Genomic DNA, 17,729 nt, shown 5'->3' with positions numbered 1-17,729 from the left:
CTAAACCACGTACCTACGGAGTTCCCCAAATCTCTCCTACGTCTGGATTAACCTGTAACTCACCCAGATGTCCTTCCTTGCTGGACAGAAGCACCACCAGCCTGGAGCCTAGAGTAGAACCAAACCTGACCCAGGAACTGCATCCTGAGAAATGGAGCACTTGTACCCCAGAAGCCTCTGCACCTTGAACTGCCAGCTCAGTCAACCCCCCCCCCCCCCGCCCGCAAGAAAACTCTGTCCTGGGGTCAAAAGTTGACAGGGAAGTTGTTCCCGCTGCCCATGCCACCAGAGAACTTGGGTCATGTGATGTGTGCCAAGCCAATCCTCCCTGGAAGCTTCTTGTTTGGTAAGCACCCTTCCTTTGCCAGCCCAGGGGTCTTTTGTTGGGGAGCACCCCTGGGAAACACTGCAGGAATCTTGGGCTCCTGGGCCAGGAAAGATGAAAAGGGCCACAGATCCCTGGCTGGTTTTCAGGATTGGGGTTTGTTCTTATTTCTGACCAGCCAGGACAAAGGCTCAATCAGCCAGGGCCTTACTTAGGTCTGCTCCACAACCCGAGAGAAATTGAGGGCAGAAGTTCACAGTCCCCGCATAGCCCCAATTCCTGTTAACTTCAATTCCTAGATAAAATGCAATCCTACTTGTATCTACCACTATTTTCCTCGACTTGGAAAAGCTGGTCCTTTAGTCGTATGGTACTGGGGATAGCACAGGTAAATATATTCACAGTTAATGTTCCATACTAGTGTGAAGTTCTGCATTCAGCCTTTGCACAGACGTTCCTTAAAGTAACGTCAGATAATAGCAAGATGCCTTATTTCCTCCCACTTGGAGAAGCCAATCATGTCAGCATGGGCACTGAGCTCTCTCCTGTTAAGTGAGGTGAGGAAGGAGGGAAGGACAAAGTAGAATGCCCTTTGAAATGTAAATTATGTAAGAACCAAGGCTTAAACTAGTTGACTAGCATCCCAGTATCCATGTGCTAATCTTAACATTATGTTTTCCTGAAATTTTAAATATATAATTTTAGACTCGCCTGATGAATGTGGGACAGAGAGAAATAAAGGGAAAGAACGTGTAAGGCAGTAGGAAATGCGTGTATACACACACACACACACACACACACACCCCTCTCATGTATAAAGCCAAAGCAGACGGTCTTGGGAACATCTGGATACTAGGGATCCAGTTTCAGATGGAACATTTGAGATGCTACAGTGGCTCAGAGCAGGAGGAGGCCCTGTCTGGTCGCACAGAGCCAGGGCCCAAAGCAGGGGCCACGGAAGCCACTAGGGAGAGGCCCTGGGTCTGACAACGAGAGCTCCAGCAGCATTGAGGACACCAGGACCTGTGTCTGCTCCACAGCCCACTCTCTTCCACGCTTACAAAGCCAGCAGCCCCAGTAAAAGATGGTCTACTGGTGGTGCTAAGAACTGACTACTGCACGTGGGGATCTCAAGTATTTGATGGGCTTTCTCTGCCAGACTTGTTGACTTTATAGATGTAACTGCATAGAACTTCTAAGCTAAAATCATTCCACTGCCCAGAGAAGCAATGAGCCAGCATTTCTCCTTCAACAGCCTAAAGTTAGTTTCCAGAGGCAAAGTGGGGCCTGGAAGAGGAATCTGATCGCTCATGACACTGAGTGTTACTGGAAGGGTCTTGAGCTTTTCCCCAAAGCAGATGGAACTAGAGCCAGGAATTATTTTGGATTCCCTGTTGTTACAGAATAATGGGAATAATCAAAGGTAAAGAGTGGCTTACAGAAAATAAGTGCAAACTTGGGAGGCTAAAATTTCATCCTCTAGAAGCCCCCACTGCAAAGCCACCCCTGCCAGCACTTTACAGAGGACTTTTCAAACAGCCACCACACTGAGCAGGTATGACGGTGTTGAGAAGTTCTGTTTCTCTCTGAAGTCAAGGAGCTGGCAGCTGGAATCCCTTCTCTGTTCCCCGGACTCTCGCGGAGCTTTCGGGTTCACAGAGGAACAGTGGGGCTCTGAAAAAGATCCAACACATTAACTCAGATTCCAGGAGCTCCTTCCAGTAGCAAGGCACCCTGAGACGGGCCACGTGTGGCAAAGCAGATCAGTCGGCAGAGACTGAGGGGACAGAGATCCTGAAAGCCAGAGGAGCCATGGCGTGGCAGGCCAGGCTCCACCAAACTACCAGGAAGGCAAGCGCAGTCCGGGCCCAGAGGACGGACGGCGTGGTTGTTGGGGGGTCACCCCCACCCCCCCCCCCGTGCAAGACCCAGGTTTTACTTCCTTAGAGGGAACTCGCATTTCTGCGCACCCCATGGACAGTCCCAGTTCCCACACCACACTGGGGTTGTGTTTAGCCACATGCGTCTTAAGAAATGGAGATCTTTTAACTTGGATGGGTCTGTTTATAAAAGGGGACACTGACAGTGCAGGGCCCCACTCACATTAAGACAAAGTGGGGGCTCCATCCCGTGGTAGTAGGTTTGGTGCCAGCAGCGGGCCGCTTAGCCCCTTCGCAGGCCCCCCCGCCGCCGTGACCTCTGCCAGTTGAGGCCAGTACTTGCCTCACTGAGGGGCATGGCACCTGATGAGGAAGACACTGCAGGACCTACGTCCCAGAGGAAATACTGTGGGAAATGCGCATATGACACTAGAGCCCCAAACCGCTCACCAGGAGGCAAGCCCAGCAGGTGGCCGGTTATTGCACAACCACAGCTCCCACCCTCCCCAGAGCCCAACCTGGGGGGCGCGCTCCTACCTTGAGGAGGGAGAAGGAAACCGCCGCTTGGCCCGGGGCTTCCCTTCGTTCAGTGAGACCCCGCGGACAAAACGCTATCTTCTTGGCTAGTGACTAGAGGCAGCACGGAGTGGCAGCTCTACACGAGCACTGCCGTCAGTATGGATTCAACTCAGTGTACGAGCGTTGCCACCAAAATGCACACATCCCTCGGGTAACACTTAAAACAGATAAGATAGGTAAGAATTCAGTCACTTAAGAAATACCTCCTGACATTAATTTCACTACACGTGATGAATTTGGCATTAAAAGGCGGCAGACGCACACACGAAACGGCCGCAACACACATTTGGTTTCTGAATCCCTGTTCGGGGCCACGCCGTTCAGGCAGCCCTGGCCATACAGGCAGCCTCTCTGTTGTGGGCCGCATCTGAGGCGGGAGGCACCGAGGTCCTCAGGCGAGGGACACGGCCACTGCCCCTGCCCGGCCCCCCAGGGGCCCAGGGACAGAGGGGGAAGAGGGGCAGCTGGCTCCCTGGGAGCAGGGGTGGGGGCTGGCAGACCCCGAAGTTCCCTCCTTTAAACCCACGGGTCTAGAAGTGCCCTCAAGGCATGGCTGGAAGCCGACTCCTTTTCTGACCATGACAGAGGTCCCGGTGGGAAGGGGAGGAGCTTGAACTCCACACCACGTGATTACTCAAAAGCCCTGTGGAAGATTTCCATTTGGCATCTGTGTAGCAGCATCCTGGGTTAACAAGAGCGAGGACGGGGAGGTGGGTGACGGCGCTCGGTAAGCTGGGGAGAAGGCCTGGCTGGGCCGGAGAATCCAGGCTGTAGGAATGTCGGGGTGAAGTCACCTTGCCTCTTGCCAATGATAAACCATGGGTTTAAAATTCATTAACATTCATTTTGGTGATAAAAATTCCTTAGAGTAGGAGCAAAATCACATTCCAAGCAAATGTTAAACCTTTCTGAGGGGAAGGGACACGGTTAAACATTAACTTAAAACAACACTGAGCTCACAGAGGCGGCTGCAGGCCCCCCCGTGCAGGCTCCACCCCACAGTGGGACAGACGTGGCGGGTTGGCATCGACCGCTTTCTTCATTCATCCTTCAAGTTCCACAGCGACACCCGCTGGGTGCAGAGGAAGCGCACCCCTCCCTACGAGGGCCGAGGAGCAAGTCCATTCTGTGCGGGTCACATCATGGAGTCACAGCAGAGTTCAGACACAACAACGTAAAACTCTGCAAAAGACACTTTTTAAAAACATGATCTCTTGGGGGACAAAAAAATAATAAACCGCAACAATTTTCAACTTCATGCAAATTGAGGAAGGAGGAGAGTGAATAAGGAATAAAAGGTACAACTGAAAAAATAAACATGATTCTATTTGGGTGGAAGAGGCTCGTCTCCACCATCTCGGATGCCATGCCCTAGCTGTCGATCTCACACCTCTGGTCTCCAGTCCACCCTCACCGTCCTCCTCTGCTGCTTCCAGGAAGGGAACAAAGTCTTTGGTCTCAGGATGTTGCAGGACGCAGCACGGCACACAAGCTCACGCTAATGGGATTCACGGTCAGCTGGCCTGAGGCCTCGGGAGTGGGGGCGAGGGTTGGTGGGGGGGCGCCCTAGATGGCACCTTCGCTGTGCAGGCTGTGATTGGCCTTGTTGTGTGTCACACAGTTCTGTTCATTGAGCAGGTTGGCTGTCTCGTCTGGCAACCCGTCGTGCAGCTCCGTAAGAGTCAATTCAATTTTAGTGTTTTCACTGTCTGAAGACTGAGGAGTTTTGTCCATCCGGGATGCCATCAAGGCATTTTGGTATTGCTGTCTTGAGATCTGGGGGCCAGAAGATGGCACAAAAACAAACCAAGATAATGCTTATTTTCAGGCGCTCTTGTCTCGACATGGTATGACACGTTAAAATCCCCCGAAAGGCCCCTCATAGTTTTTCTAGGGAAATACCATCCTTGAGTATAAACTGAGCCACTTTTAAAAGCTCAAGTTGACGCTGGAGAACAAGTCAGTTTTTTACTGATAGAAGCTATTTCCAGATCTTTGTCTCAAAGCTTCACAGCGACTGGAAAATGGAGATAGGCTTCCAACAGCTAAAGCTAGCTTGTTCTTCACAAGACGTCTCTATTCCGGACTAAGAAAAGAACCCTGTCTCGGGGCAGAAGAGAAGCAGAGGATTCTTCCCGCCCCATCCCGTTAAGTCTTCAGAGTCTCGGATCTCAGCCCTTCCAGGGCCATCCAGAGTCACTGGGGTCAGGAGCTCATGAGGACTCACTGGAAAATGTGGATTCTGTTTCTCACCATCTCCAGCTCTCACTCCCTGAAAAAGGCACATCTGACTTGGCAGCTTTTGTGACAGAGCCAGGGAGGTACCTGCTTCCCCAGCCTAACCCCTGGGCACAGTAGCTGGAGGTGCAGGGAGTCCAAATGACAAAGGGAGAGCTCAGTGGCGGGGCCTGGGAAGCCAAACAACTCGCTGAGGAAGTTGCCCTCCAGTGGCCGGGCCCCAGCCCCAGCCCAGCCCCTCTCCCTTCTCTTACCTTAACAAACTGAAGGTCAGAAAGGGCTCGCACGGAGTAGTCGGGGATGTAGACTTGAAGGAACGAAGAATTGAGCTGATTATTGCTGCTCCCCAGTGTCGGTGTTATCGCGTCAATCCGGTCACTTCGGCTGAGAGAGTCTGAGTGATTCAAGCCACATGGGCGAGGCGGCGACTTGTTTTCACCTGGAAAAGGAGGGGAAAGAAACCATAACCTTATAAGCGAGGTAGATATAAGCAATAAAGTCAGCTCTTTATTTTCCAAATAAAAAAAAGTAGCAACTAACAGACCAGCTCAATGAACTTCTCCCAGACGCCTGAGCCATACCACTCAGCATGTAGGGCCCTCCTACAACACGCTCCTGGCCTCCCGGCAACAAGGGGATCGCGTGGGTTAGCCTCTCAGCCCCGTGCGTGTGCGCGCGCGCGCACGCGCACACACACACACACACACACACACACACACACACACAGTCCTGCCCAAGGCTCTGACCGAGAAGACCCTGTGGCTACACACCTGTGTCAGGAGCAACCCTGAACCGCGCAGGCTGTGTGCCGATGAGGCCCAAGACACAGAAGCTCCCAGATGTAAAACACAGACCGTGCCAGAAGCAAAAGCAAAGGACTCTTGAGAACGTTTGTAAAATCAGTATGTGCTCGCAAGGGATCAGGACAGTTCCGTCTGCTCCTACCCCTCCACCAAACCTGTTATCCTGGTCTCTGACCTCAATAAAATTCCCACCAGGCAGTCCAAGGATGTCTCAGAGTTTCAGGAATACCAGAAGACACCAAACCCTTAAAAGATTTAAGGTAGCGTAGGTGCTGTGGGATTCTTCGATGACATGCACATTACTCATTCATTAAAACAAAGTGAAAGGAAATTCAGTGAGTCTAAGTGTTGCTGTTCGTAAAGGCAAGTTGACCGTAGCTTCTAACGTAAATTTCATTAAAAATAAAACCCACCTCCCGCCTTGTCAAAGCTTCCTCCGTGTTTGCTGTTCTAATCAAGTCTATTCCACAAATATTAAGTGGGTGTTCACAGCGGACAGGTCCTGACCTGCATAATGTCCACCACCTCCTCAGACTCAAGCGGCAGTCTCTCCCTCCGTGCTGTAGAGATCCCCCATCATCCCTCCACTACTTGAATGAGCCTTAAAAGCCTGAACATAGTTATGTTCCCCTTAAGCCTCTTCCTGTCCAGGCTAAATACTTTGATGTGTTTTATGACCCCTCAACCCCATCCTGACCACCATCTGAGATTCCACTCAGTAAACATCCCTCTTAAAATAGAACAACCACAGGGGCGCCTGCGTGGCTCAGTTGGTTGAGCATCTGACTTCGGCTCAGATCATGATCTCACAGTCTGTGAGTTCAAGCCCCGCGTCGGGCTCTGTGCTGACAGCTCGGTGTCTGGTCTGCTTCAGATTCTGCGTCTCCCTCTCTCTCTGCCCCTCCTCTGCTCATGCTGTCTCTCAAAAATAAATAAGCATTAAAGAAATTTTTTTTTAAATTGGACAACCACAACAAAACACGGTAAGTACTTGATGAACCTCAAATGGCAAGTTCACTTTCTCCCCAAATTTTCACAGCATGACTTTCCCTATAATTTTCTTGGCAGAACGATTTTCCATCGTCAGTCAAAACTAAACTCAGAGTGGCCACTCATCTGGTTGGTTCCACTTATCTTCTAAGAGAACAAGGCAAATTAATAATTTATCAGATGTTTTCTATTTAGCAGAAGGGATGACCCTTTGCTAAAGCTTCAGATTCCCTACCTATATGTAAAAGGCAGGTAATAATAGTCTCCACTTCCTAAAGTCTGATGGGGATTCAGAATGAAATAATAGGGGCGCCTGGGTGGCTCAGTCAGTTAAGTGTCTGACTTCAGCTCCATGATCAGGAGTTCAAGCCCTGCATCGGGCTCTCTGCTGCCAGCACAGAGCCCGCTCCGGATCCTGTGTCTCCTTCCCTCTCTACGCCTCCTCCCTTCCCCACTCTCTCTCTTTATCTCAAAAATAAATAAAAAGCTTTTTAAAAAATGAGATAATATGTAACATGCTTAGCACAGCATCTGACACCTAACAACCGATCCATAAGCCTAGTTAACATTGTTATATTTTCTGTTTGCTTCCCAGACCTCTCCACTACGTACCTACCCTGATGGCCAAGCCTTCCTGTATTTGTGAGGGCATCACCCAGGCTGAAAGATCCAACCGTTCTTTGAAACAAAGGATCCCACTGAATCCTTAAGCTTTAGCCCCACATCACCATTGCTACAGATAGTGCTTGCTTTTGTGTGTTACAGTTTAAAGGTCCAAAAACCAAAACATTTAAGGGGCACTTTGCTTATTGATCAGACTGTGTCAGGTAGATGTCAAGGGCCCTGCGCAGTACTTCTGAGTCTCCTTTTCTCCTGAGGAGGATTACAGGCAAACTCTGGTTTCTCCAAGGTATCTATATTTCTAGTCAGTTTCCTCTCAACCCACCACCCTCTGTTTTTGTGAGATGAACCCCCTCCTTTGCAGCAACCCACTGCCTGGCATCCTGGCCACAGTCTGGAGAAGCAGTGGGATCCCTTCTGCAGTAGCTTGGCAAGGACAGAGTGTGATTGGCCTTTCATCAACATGCAGTGAGAGAAATTATGGAAAGAGCCTAAATGTCCATCAACTGATGAATGGGTAAAGAAATTGTGGTTTATATACACAATGGAGTACTACGTGGCAATGAGAAAGAATGAAATCTGGCCCTTTGTAGCAACGTGGATGGAACTGGAGAGTGTGATGCTAAGTGAAATAAGCCATACAGAGAAAGACAGATACCATATGGTTTCACTCTTATGTGGATCCTGAGAAACTTAACAGAAACCCATGGGGGAGGGGAAGGAAAAAAAAAAAAAGAGGTTAGAGTGGGAGAGAGCCAAAGCATAAGAGACTCTTAAAAACTGAGAACAAACTGAGGGCTGATGGGGGGTGGGAGGGAGGGGGGGGTGGGTGATGGGTATTGAAGAGGGCATCTTTTGGGATGAGCACTGGGTGTTGTATGGAAACCCAATTTGAGAATAAATTTCATATATTTAAAAAACAAACATGCAGTGAGAAAGATGAATATTCACACCAAGGAGAATAAAGACTTTAAGTGGCCACTCCCCAGTTCAGGTCATGTTTTGTTGCCAAATTTATGTGCTAAATTATCACAATAATTATGATAAAAAACCTTTCAATCTTAATTCCTCTATGCCTTCTCGGATTTGTTTTTTCCTTTTTCTTCATCTTGCCTAGGAATTCTTTTTAGAAGTCAGCTAGAAAGATACTATAAAGTTAACAGTCCCAGCCTCCTCCCTGGGAACCACAAAGCACCTTTTGGAATAGGCTAGAAATCACTGGTTTAGGTCTATTATTGTAATGCCAGCATCCTGAAGGCTTGGGCCCACAAATGGATTTTTTTATTACTGATCAGATAGAGTGGACACAGCTAAGAAATCTCTAAGTTCTACAGGAAAAGTAAAATACAAATGGTATTTCATGAGCTTCATCCAAAAGTCACTCTAGTTCAGCATCTGTGACATTTTAAAGAGGTAGCACATGCCAGCGAATAAAATGGGGAGAAAAAACACAAACATATATACATATACACAAATACCTATTTATGTGCGTATATATGTATGTGTACATATGTATAATCTTCCAGCTCATTTGATTCAAACAGTCCTATAAATAAGATCTACCCCCAATTCTTTCAGAGCAAAGACTTGAAGGAACATTAGCTTCTTTCTAGGACAAGTATTGCCTCCTTTACTAAATATCAGCATTTGACAGTTTTGCTCAAACTGGATTATGGATCGCAAATTTCATCAGATTTTAAAATATAAGCTGTGTGGAACAAAATAAAGAGAAAAATTGTACTACCAAAAGCTCAGCAATTTTAATTAAAGAAAGATTAAACCTTTGCCTTTCTTTTTAGCTGCTGGACGTGTTAGCCAGGCATGACCAAACTCTCCTGCAGGGCAGGAACCAGCAGCTGGTGGGGAATGTGCACAGTACTAATTTCAAAAGAGAGAGAAGGAGACAGGACAAGCAGGGCCACCTGCCTTGATGGGGGAAGGGGGGGTGGGTAATGCATGTGCCCCGTTCACAGGGATGTCAGAGAAAGGACCAAAGGAACAGAACCAAGAACGCCAGGGCCTCTGCACACAGGGCGCTTGTCCACTGAGGAAAATTCATAGTCCTTGAGACTTTGGGCTCAATGTGCTTTTGGTAGAAGCATCCTCAGGTTCTGAGGCCCTCGGGGCCTCTGCAAGTGCCTTTGCTGAGGTCAAACCGCCCCAAGCAGCCCCCCTGTACCGCCCTGAAAACCCAAGGTCGGCAGTGTGGGTGGGCCAGGCAGGGAGCAGTGAGGATCCAGGTCAGAATCACTCTCGCTTTCTGTGGGGTCAGCGCTGCTCACGCTCGCGGATTCCCCGCCAGTCTCCCGAAGCCTTCGCACAACGGCTGTGGGCTCATACTTCCCTGGAAAGCTCACTACTGCGTCTGTAAGCATGGAGTTTGCGACCTCAAAGAAAAACTGCAAACGGCCTGGACCAAATAAAGGGAGCAGATCTAGGCTTTTGTGGGGTCAAGGGAGGCAACCGGAAGAATTATGAAAAGGAAACATGCAGAGTTACCTGGAGAACCTGCTGCTAACAACTCTGTTCTGCTGACAACAAAGGTACGAGACAGGGACAAAGGAACTGAAAAATGGAGAAAAACAGGGTGAGACCATATCAAAAGGCAAGAAAGGCGATCTCTGCACTCAGGGGACAGGAGCAGACACCCGCTCTACTAACATCAGCGTTCCATTCCAGAAGTGCAAAGCCTGTAAGTTATTATGTAAATAAAAAATAAAATAAAATAAAAGAGCACACGTTGCTTTCCAGGAAGAGGAATGGGGAGGCAGAAATCAGAAGAAATCCTATTCAAATGCTTCTTTACTAACCCAGAAATCTCTTAAGCCATTAATACCCTATTGGGGTTTATAGCTCAAAATGTGCTCTTAAGGGTTTAAATCACAACTAGCCACACAAAAGGGGGGCTCAATTAATCAACGGCCCCAAGAGCAGGACCCAAGCCACCTGCACCAGCACAGCCAACAGCGTCCCTGTCTGCGGCAAGCAATTAGTTATTCAATTCATGGACATCCTTAATTAGCCTGGTTGTAATTTTGATATGATATTTTGCATTGGCTTGGCATACTCTGAAGTTTCAAAGTATTAGAGGAAAGTAAATAAAGGCTGTTATACACAGGTCTGCTGGGAATGGCGGACCAAGGGCATCCTCAGCACTGCTTACTCAGAGAGCTACAGGTCCATCTGATTGAAAAGTCCAATCAGCAATGCCCTACCTGGCAGGAGTCCTATTTTCTGGGCAGGATTTTTTGTTTCTGTTTTTGTTTTTAAATTAAAGTATAATTGACATGCAAAGGGACAGGCTGTGATAACTAATGATGGCAGGATTTTTCTAGGCAATCAACACTAATAAATAGAATTATTATCTTGAGATTACTGTACTAATTGTATCTCTCAATGAAATGCACAAAATCCCAAATCCTACTTGTCAAGTCAAATACTGGGCTTTGTAATAGGATGTTATTAATGAGATCTCCTTCCTTCCTGGCATTTCCAGAAAAGGCAAGCTTGCTACGGTCCCCAGGCTTTCTTTCAGGGAGGTCTGCTCTTCAATTCCTTTTCTGAATGGGATCTGCCCTTACGTGAATCCATAGTTCAGTATAAATTGGGCTGATATTTAGGTTTCAAGAACCAGTCATCAGTAAGATTGTGCACTTAACTCCTCTAACTTTCTTTTCAAAACAACCTTTTAAACAACTCTGACTCTGCTCACCTGGGACTAATCTGAGGTTGGTGGCCAAACAGTCACAAGCTTGACACCTGTCATACCCGACATTCCCTCTGTGCTTTCAAGCTTACAAAGCACTCGTGTGGATAAGTATCATCACGTTCTATTCTTCTAACAATCACACGAGGTAACCTTAGTAAGTACTTTTAAGGAGGAGGAAGCCAGGGCTGTCCTCAAGGGCAGGCAACCACAGAATACGAAACTGCAGCTGTGACCCAGGTCTTCCCAGCCCACTTTGGAATCTCCCTGCCTCCTCACTAGCAGTGAGAACAGAAGATCACCTTCAAGTTTACAGCAGACACAATTAAGTGGGATCAGACAGGCCTACATTCACACTGGTGTTAGCCAACAGTTGACAACGGGGAGACTGGCTGATGTGGCTGGAAACCCCATGGCAGGACAGTGAGAAGATGCATCTGGGGCAGGGGAGGCTGAGAGGTTTGAGAGAATTCCTAACATTTCACTGGCTTCCCCACTGTAAAGACATCTTTGCCGGGACACTGTGTGGCGCAACAGATGAAGACTAATGTCACCCAAATAGGTCTGTCTGGAGGTATACCCCCTACCTTTTGAGACTGGTTTTCAGAAGTGACCCAGGTTGTTTTAGGCTAGTTTTAAATTTGAGGTTTCTGTCTCCTAGCACAGCATGTCATTTGGTATTCTGGCCACAAGATGGCACCCCAGCACCTCCGTTTACCTGTCTGGTTGCAGCCGGGGTCAGGCAGCAAGCACGCGCACGCTTGCAAAAAAGCAAGCGGTGCACAGGGACCCATCAAGTCCTGACCCAGAGGGATCTGTGGCCCATGTTCTTACCAGGACGGACACGGCTTGCTGGCCTCTTGTGCTCAGAGCACTTAGTCGACACCCTATGGCACACCCATTAGCTGGCTGACTCAACTGACCAGCTGTCTAGATAAGAGCTGGCTGTAGGCAATACATACACATTAACCTCATTCCTCCTCGGGAAAATGCCAATTCAAAAACCTCCAGCATAGTTAATGTTTTAATATCTAGCGATGGATGCGGGGCAGCCGGGACCCTCGTCAGTCCAGGCGGGAGCTTGAACCGCTGCAGCCACCGTGGCAAACTGCAAGGCAGGAGCTACTCAAGCCGAGGCCATGGCCATGAGCCCGCAGTTCCGCCCCTCCACACACGCCCACCAGAAGACGTGCACAGCGGTACCCACAGCCACACAATCCACGGTGGCCTCAAATAGGACACTACCCCCGTGCCCAGCAGCCATGAAATAGATACGCTGTTGTATATTCACACGGTGCAGCACCGTGAGAATAAAGTAGGAGCACACGCAGCAACGATGACGAATGTGACACGGATGATACCGGGTGAGAGAAGCCAGGCTCGATACGACACCTACTGCCTAAGTCCGTTTACGCAAAGTCCAAAAGTTGGCAAAACTAGGCTATGCTTAGAAGTCAAGGCAGTGGCCTGGGCAAGGGTGACTAAGAGGGAGTGTGGGGGCGGGGGCGGGGCCTGCCCACCTCCTGTCGACACAGGAGTGGTCAGTATGTGAAGATTCACGGGGGCATAGACTTAGGATTTACTCGGGGCGTTTTTGGGCTTACACTCTATACTTCAATAAAAAGGGCAAAAAAGTAGATAAACAGGGCTGGCTGGCAGGTATAGGAAGGTGAGAGTAGAAGGGCATTCTGTCCCTAAAACACAGCCCTGCCCCAAGAGGCCGGGCAGGAAAACTCACCTGGAGAGGCTGTGAGGGCCATCACACCATAGTAGGAGAAAGCACTGGCTTCGAATTTCATACCTTCTTTCCCAGCTTCTACTTCCACCTTCCCCTGTGAGAAGAAAAGGGGAGTGTTTTCAGTCCAGTTCCCTGACTCTATCTGCAGACTCTCTGCAAGATTTGTCCTTCCATCTAAATTCCTTTCCCAACCAACCCGGGGGAAGTAGAGCCTCAGATGATCTTTCCCAACTCAGCAGAGAGGGTTAATTCATCTCAAATATGAAGACCGGATTTGGCTGGAGATGCAGAGAAGACAGTAAAAGCGTGATGTTTAATTTCTGTGAGTCCCCTTGGTAGTTCCCCAGCAGGTGCTCTCGCCCCATTTGTGGAACCAACGCTGGGAAGACAGTCTTGCAGGAGTGTGAGCTGGGGCAGCATCAGGGTCAAGGGTTAACGAACACGGTTCGTGGCCGTGGAAGAGAGAGGACTACCCCAGAAGAGTTCTAGGGGCAGAACTCACTCTGGTCTTGCCAGCCCAGCATCCCACGTGTGCAGGCCAACCCCTTGTCATCCAGACTCCCCACGGGCCCTGCGACACCTCGGAACTCCCTCCTCACAGTCTGGGAAAAGTTCCTGAGGCCAGTCTCCTTCCATCAGGACAAAACCTCTCCCTGAAGTTCTCCTTTGCCTTCTCTTCCTCTAGCTTCTTAGTCCACAACTTCCCTCATCAGTTCCTCTGGGACCGACTGAGGCTGCCCGATTCATCCTGGTAGCTTTAGGCTCCACCATGACCCCCCTCACTGTAGGGGTTTAATATGCGTTTTCTGGGCGACTGCAATACCCCACTGAGTGGCACTTGTGGGTTTCCAAGACAAAGGTCACAGTGGCTCTTGTTCATGGTGCCTATAACCACCTCTCCGGTGAGAGGCTACCTTTACGGTACGTCCTCTATGACAGGTAAATAAAAATTATGGTACGATTTATTGAAGGGGCAGCTGGGCTAACAAGTCAGCGCTTTATTAACTCACTTAAGGCTTGTAACTCCATGAAGCAGACACAATTACCGCCCCCCCCCCTTACAAATCAGGAGAGAGAGGCACAGAAGGATTCAATAACCTAAGAACAAGCTCTTGACCGATAGGCTACACTATGCTATCCACTAACACAAACTATGATTTTGATCACCCCTATTATCATGTACTACATTCCCAATTACGAAAGACTTTCCTCAAATCAGTTCTTCAGAAAACTATTTATTGTCTCTCCTTTAGATTTTGAGTTCTTCACTCAAAATAGTTTTATCCACCACCAACCAACTCTCTGCCATAAGAGAGGAACTCAAGACTCCACCCATAATATACAATCAACCTGCAAACAAACAGGTGCCCCGGGATCCTGCGAGAAGACAGGCCTTGCCACCCACGCATTTCCAGTGCAGGAGACAGAGGGGGAGCATGTGAAAATCGATGGGACAAGGCAGTCAACAAAAATTCTCCACGAGGAACAAGACAGTAAGAACATAAGGAATTCGGAGAGAAAAAATTACTCCCTGCTCTTATACAAGGCAAATTTTGTACAGGAAGGAAAATCTAAGGAGGATTTGAGCCGAGAGAAGAGAGGGCAGGTCAGAGGTGGGAGACAGAAGCCCGCCAGGCTCACTGAGTTTGCACGGGGAAGAGCGGGGAGATGGGGCAGAAAAGCAGCCTGGAGAGCAGGTTACACCGCAGAGCGCCTTGGACGACGAAGGACTAGACTAATGAGGCCAGGTTCTTGCGCACAGGGGCTCTGGGGCTCGGCTTCAGGGAGACGAAGTCAAGGCTCACGCCGGGCTGGGAACCACAGGACCAGAAAAAGATTGCTAGGAGAGGAGCTACAGTTAAGGGATCGACACAGTTTGGAGAAAGCGAGAGGGAGAAAGAAGCGTAACGGAGGGAGGGGGAGTCACCAATCTTGACAGAAGTTTGCTCTGAGTGAGTGACCGGAAGAAGGGGCGCCATGAGCCCCTGAGCACAGATAGGAAAGTGGGGAAGGGGTTGCATCCGTGCTGGGGGCAGGGAGGAGAGGACACCCTCCCTTCCAGAAGGAGGTCTTGGGGGAAGAGTCCATCAAAAAAGGCTGAAGAGGAAGAACAAAAGTTAGGAGAAAGGTCAGGACTGGAGATGGAGATTAGGGAGGGGGAGAGGGAGGGAGGTAGAGAGGGAAAGAGAGAAGAGGTGATAACTGAGGTGGCATCTTGAAGGAACAGGTGCGGGGAGAGTGAGGGACTTCAGAGGCAGGGACCCAGTTTTACTGGGAGTGCCTGATCGTATGGATCTTCTTAATTACTTATCCCCTTCTTCCTGGGCAAATCTCAAGCTTCTATCAGTTAATATGTATGTATGTGCTATTTGAAAACATCTGTCTCTCTAGTTGGAAGCTTAACAGTGGTTTCACGACCATCTTGTAAGCCAAATTTTTTTTTTTTAGTTAAAAAAAATTTTTTTTTAACATTTAGTCATTTTTGAGAGAGCGTGAGCAGGGGAGGGGCAGAGAGCATGGGAGAAACAATCCGATCCGAAGCAGGCTCTGAGCTGTCAGCACAGAGCTGGATGCAGGGCTCAAACTCAGAAACGCCAGATCATGACCTGAGCCCAAGTCAGATGCCCAACTGACTGAGCCACCCAGGTGCCCCACATAAGCCAAATTGCTATGCAGAAAATCCAGAGGAAGAATGAAATCCAACAGAGCCTCCTCATGACTTCCATCTTTACGGGTCTCCAGCCTATCCGGATCATTTGTCTTATGAGTTACAAGGCCCTCTGTATTCTGGGTCCCTGCAAATGGGTGTCCACTTACAATTCCTTATAATTACTGTCAGAACCAGCAGGGTAATAGCCGGTCCCCCAAAGACCGCAAATAACAATACCGGGTCTGCCTCTAGGAAAGGAGCCACGCTGGTGGAACCTCTGCCAAGTCAACTCAAAGGCAGTGACTCCCAGCCCTTGCTGTGCCCTGGAAATACCTGGGGATTTGAAAAAACAAACCTGATGCCTGGCTCCCACTCCCAGGCATTCTGATTTAACTCGTATGGGTGCGACCTGGGCATCAAGATTTTAATAAAGCTCTCCAGGAGATTCTAGCATGCAGCAAGTTTGGGAATCATTGCTGCAAGGCTGTGTGAACAGCGGCCCCAGATCCAGAGCCTCTATGTACCGTGGCCTCTCAGGAAACTCCCTCATAGCCGCGGTGGCTGTTGAGCCCACGAATTAAACAAGGGCAGCCGCGCCCAAGACTCAAAGCTCTGGATCACGTTCACCTCTCCTCTGTCCTTGAGAACCGGCCTACAGGTGAGGGAGGATGGGTCGTCGTCTTCCACAGCCCACCCAGCCGACACCGACCAGGCTGCAGGCGGTGACACCTGGTCAGTGGTTCCTGGTGTCTCGATTCCCACAACCAGTAAAATATTCCTCCAGCCTCGGAGAGAGGGTTGACAAATTATTTCCTACAGAGATTTTACACAACACAGCCATCTACTCGAACCATCATTGCGCTTAAGACCAGCCATTTTATCCCCCAAATATAGAAAACATACCATCGTAGACTAACAGGTCTTTAAACTGAATACATGTAATTTTACGTGTGACTTGCTGCAGCGGGCTTTATTTTTCTCCTTTTTGTCTCAAACTGATGAAACCTTTGTCAAGCATCAGCCTTAAAGAACCACTGCGCAAAGCTAATCTTACCTCATTTGTAAAATTGCAATAAAGGATCCCTGGGGTTCTTTTGAGTCAAACTTCGTATGAATCTACAATTCCAAGTTTTAATAACTGCCCATCCCTGTATTCCTCACTACACAAGTGCAGCTTTTCTGGGAGGCAAGTTTTAGAAACATCCAGTAAACAGTTTTCACTCATGTATGTGTGTCGATGGCTCCCAGAAGTGACCATTTCCAAATAAACCTACCATATACAAACTGGGGCCACTCGCATGAAGAAATGGCTTGCCTGCCTCACAACCAGTCAGGTGTCCTTAGATAACAGCTTTTCCACGTAAGGAAGGGGCTACATATCAGTTTTACTTTTTTAAAGTTCTTTTTAATGTTTATTATTGAGAGACAGAGCGCAAGCAGGGGAGGGGAAGAGAGAGAGGGAGACACAGAATCTGAAGCAGGCTCCAGGCTCTGAGCCATCAGCGTGCAGCGTGACCCGGGGCTCGAACCTATGAACCCGGAGATCATGACCTGAGCTGAAGTCAGACGGTTAACCGACTGAGCCACCCAGGCACCCCTCAATTTTACTTTTGAAACATCCACAAATTTACTCTATCACACACACATAAAAAAAATCAGCACAGGACATGAAAAGGCTCCCAAAGGGAGCTAGGCTTCATATTTAAACTGACGAGAGGAGGGGGGCGCCTCCTCAGTCAGTTGAGCGTCCAACTTTGGCTCAGGTCATGATCTCACCATTCATGAGTTTGAACCCTGCATCAGGCTCGTCGTTGTCAGCATGGAGCCTGCTTTAGACCCTCTGTCCCCCTCTGTCTCTCTCTCTGCCCCGCCCCCCACTCATTCTCTCATTCTCTCTCCCTCCCCTTTCTCTCTCAAAAATGAATCAACATTTATCAACAGATAGGAAGGAAAGGCCTCACCGTCTCAAGCAAATCTGGTTTCCCAAGTAAAGTTACCATCACAGAATCCCACCTTTCTTTGGAAGAAGGTCATTAGGTAACTCTCCTCAAAGCCTTTAGCGTCCAGAAGCCACACTGACAAAGCAGTCTGTGCCACACCTGGCCACAAGGTGGAAGCCTGCGCTAACCTAGTTGGCACAAGCAAGATCAACTGGTCAGCGGATGCCATGGACTCAGGGAGATCAGAGACTTCCTCAGA

The 17,729-nt window shown here is 48.9% G+C and overlaps 1 protein-coding gene across 1 annotated transcript in view; it reads right to left on the bottom strand.

Moving 5' to 3' along the window:
• Window positions 1-226: 226 nt before the first annotated feature.
• CNNM2 (cyclin and CBS domain divalent metal cation transport mediator 2) overlaps window positions 227-17,729 on the bottom strand; it is a 149,005-nt gene continuing 131,502 nt past the window's right edge. Inside the window, exons 5-7 of the mRNA XM_047073389.1 lie at window positions 12,881-12,974; window positions 5,277-5,461; window positions 227-4,560 (exon numbers count right to left, since the gene is read on the bottom strand). Of these exons, the coding sequence (XP_046929345.1) occupies window positions 4,351-4,560; window positions 5,277-5,461; window positions 12,881-12,974 (489 nt within the window). The 3' untranslated portion in view covers window positions 227-4,350. The remainder of the gene's footprint in view (window positions 4,561-5,276; window positions 5,462-12,880; window positions 12,975-17,729) is intronic.

The sequence above is a fragment of the Lynx rufus genome, unplaced genomic scaffold (assembly GCF_022079265.1).
Source record: "Lynx rufus isolate CCGP_SWC_20201006 ecotype Redwood Valley unplaced genomic scaffold, mLynRuf1.p SCAF_11, whole genome shotgun sequence".
Taxonomy (NCBI): Eukaryota; Metazoa; Chordata; class Mammalia; order Carnivora; family Felidae; genus Lynx; species Lynx rufus.
Note: the sequence above shows the minus strand (reverse complement) of the source record. Positions and strands in the feature narration are given on the sequence as shown.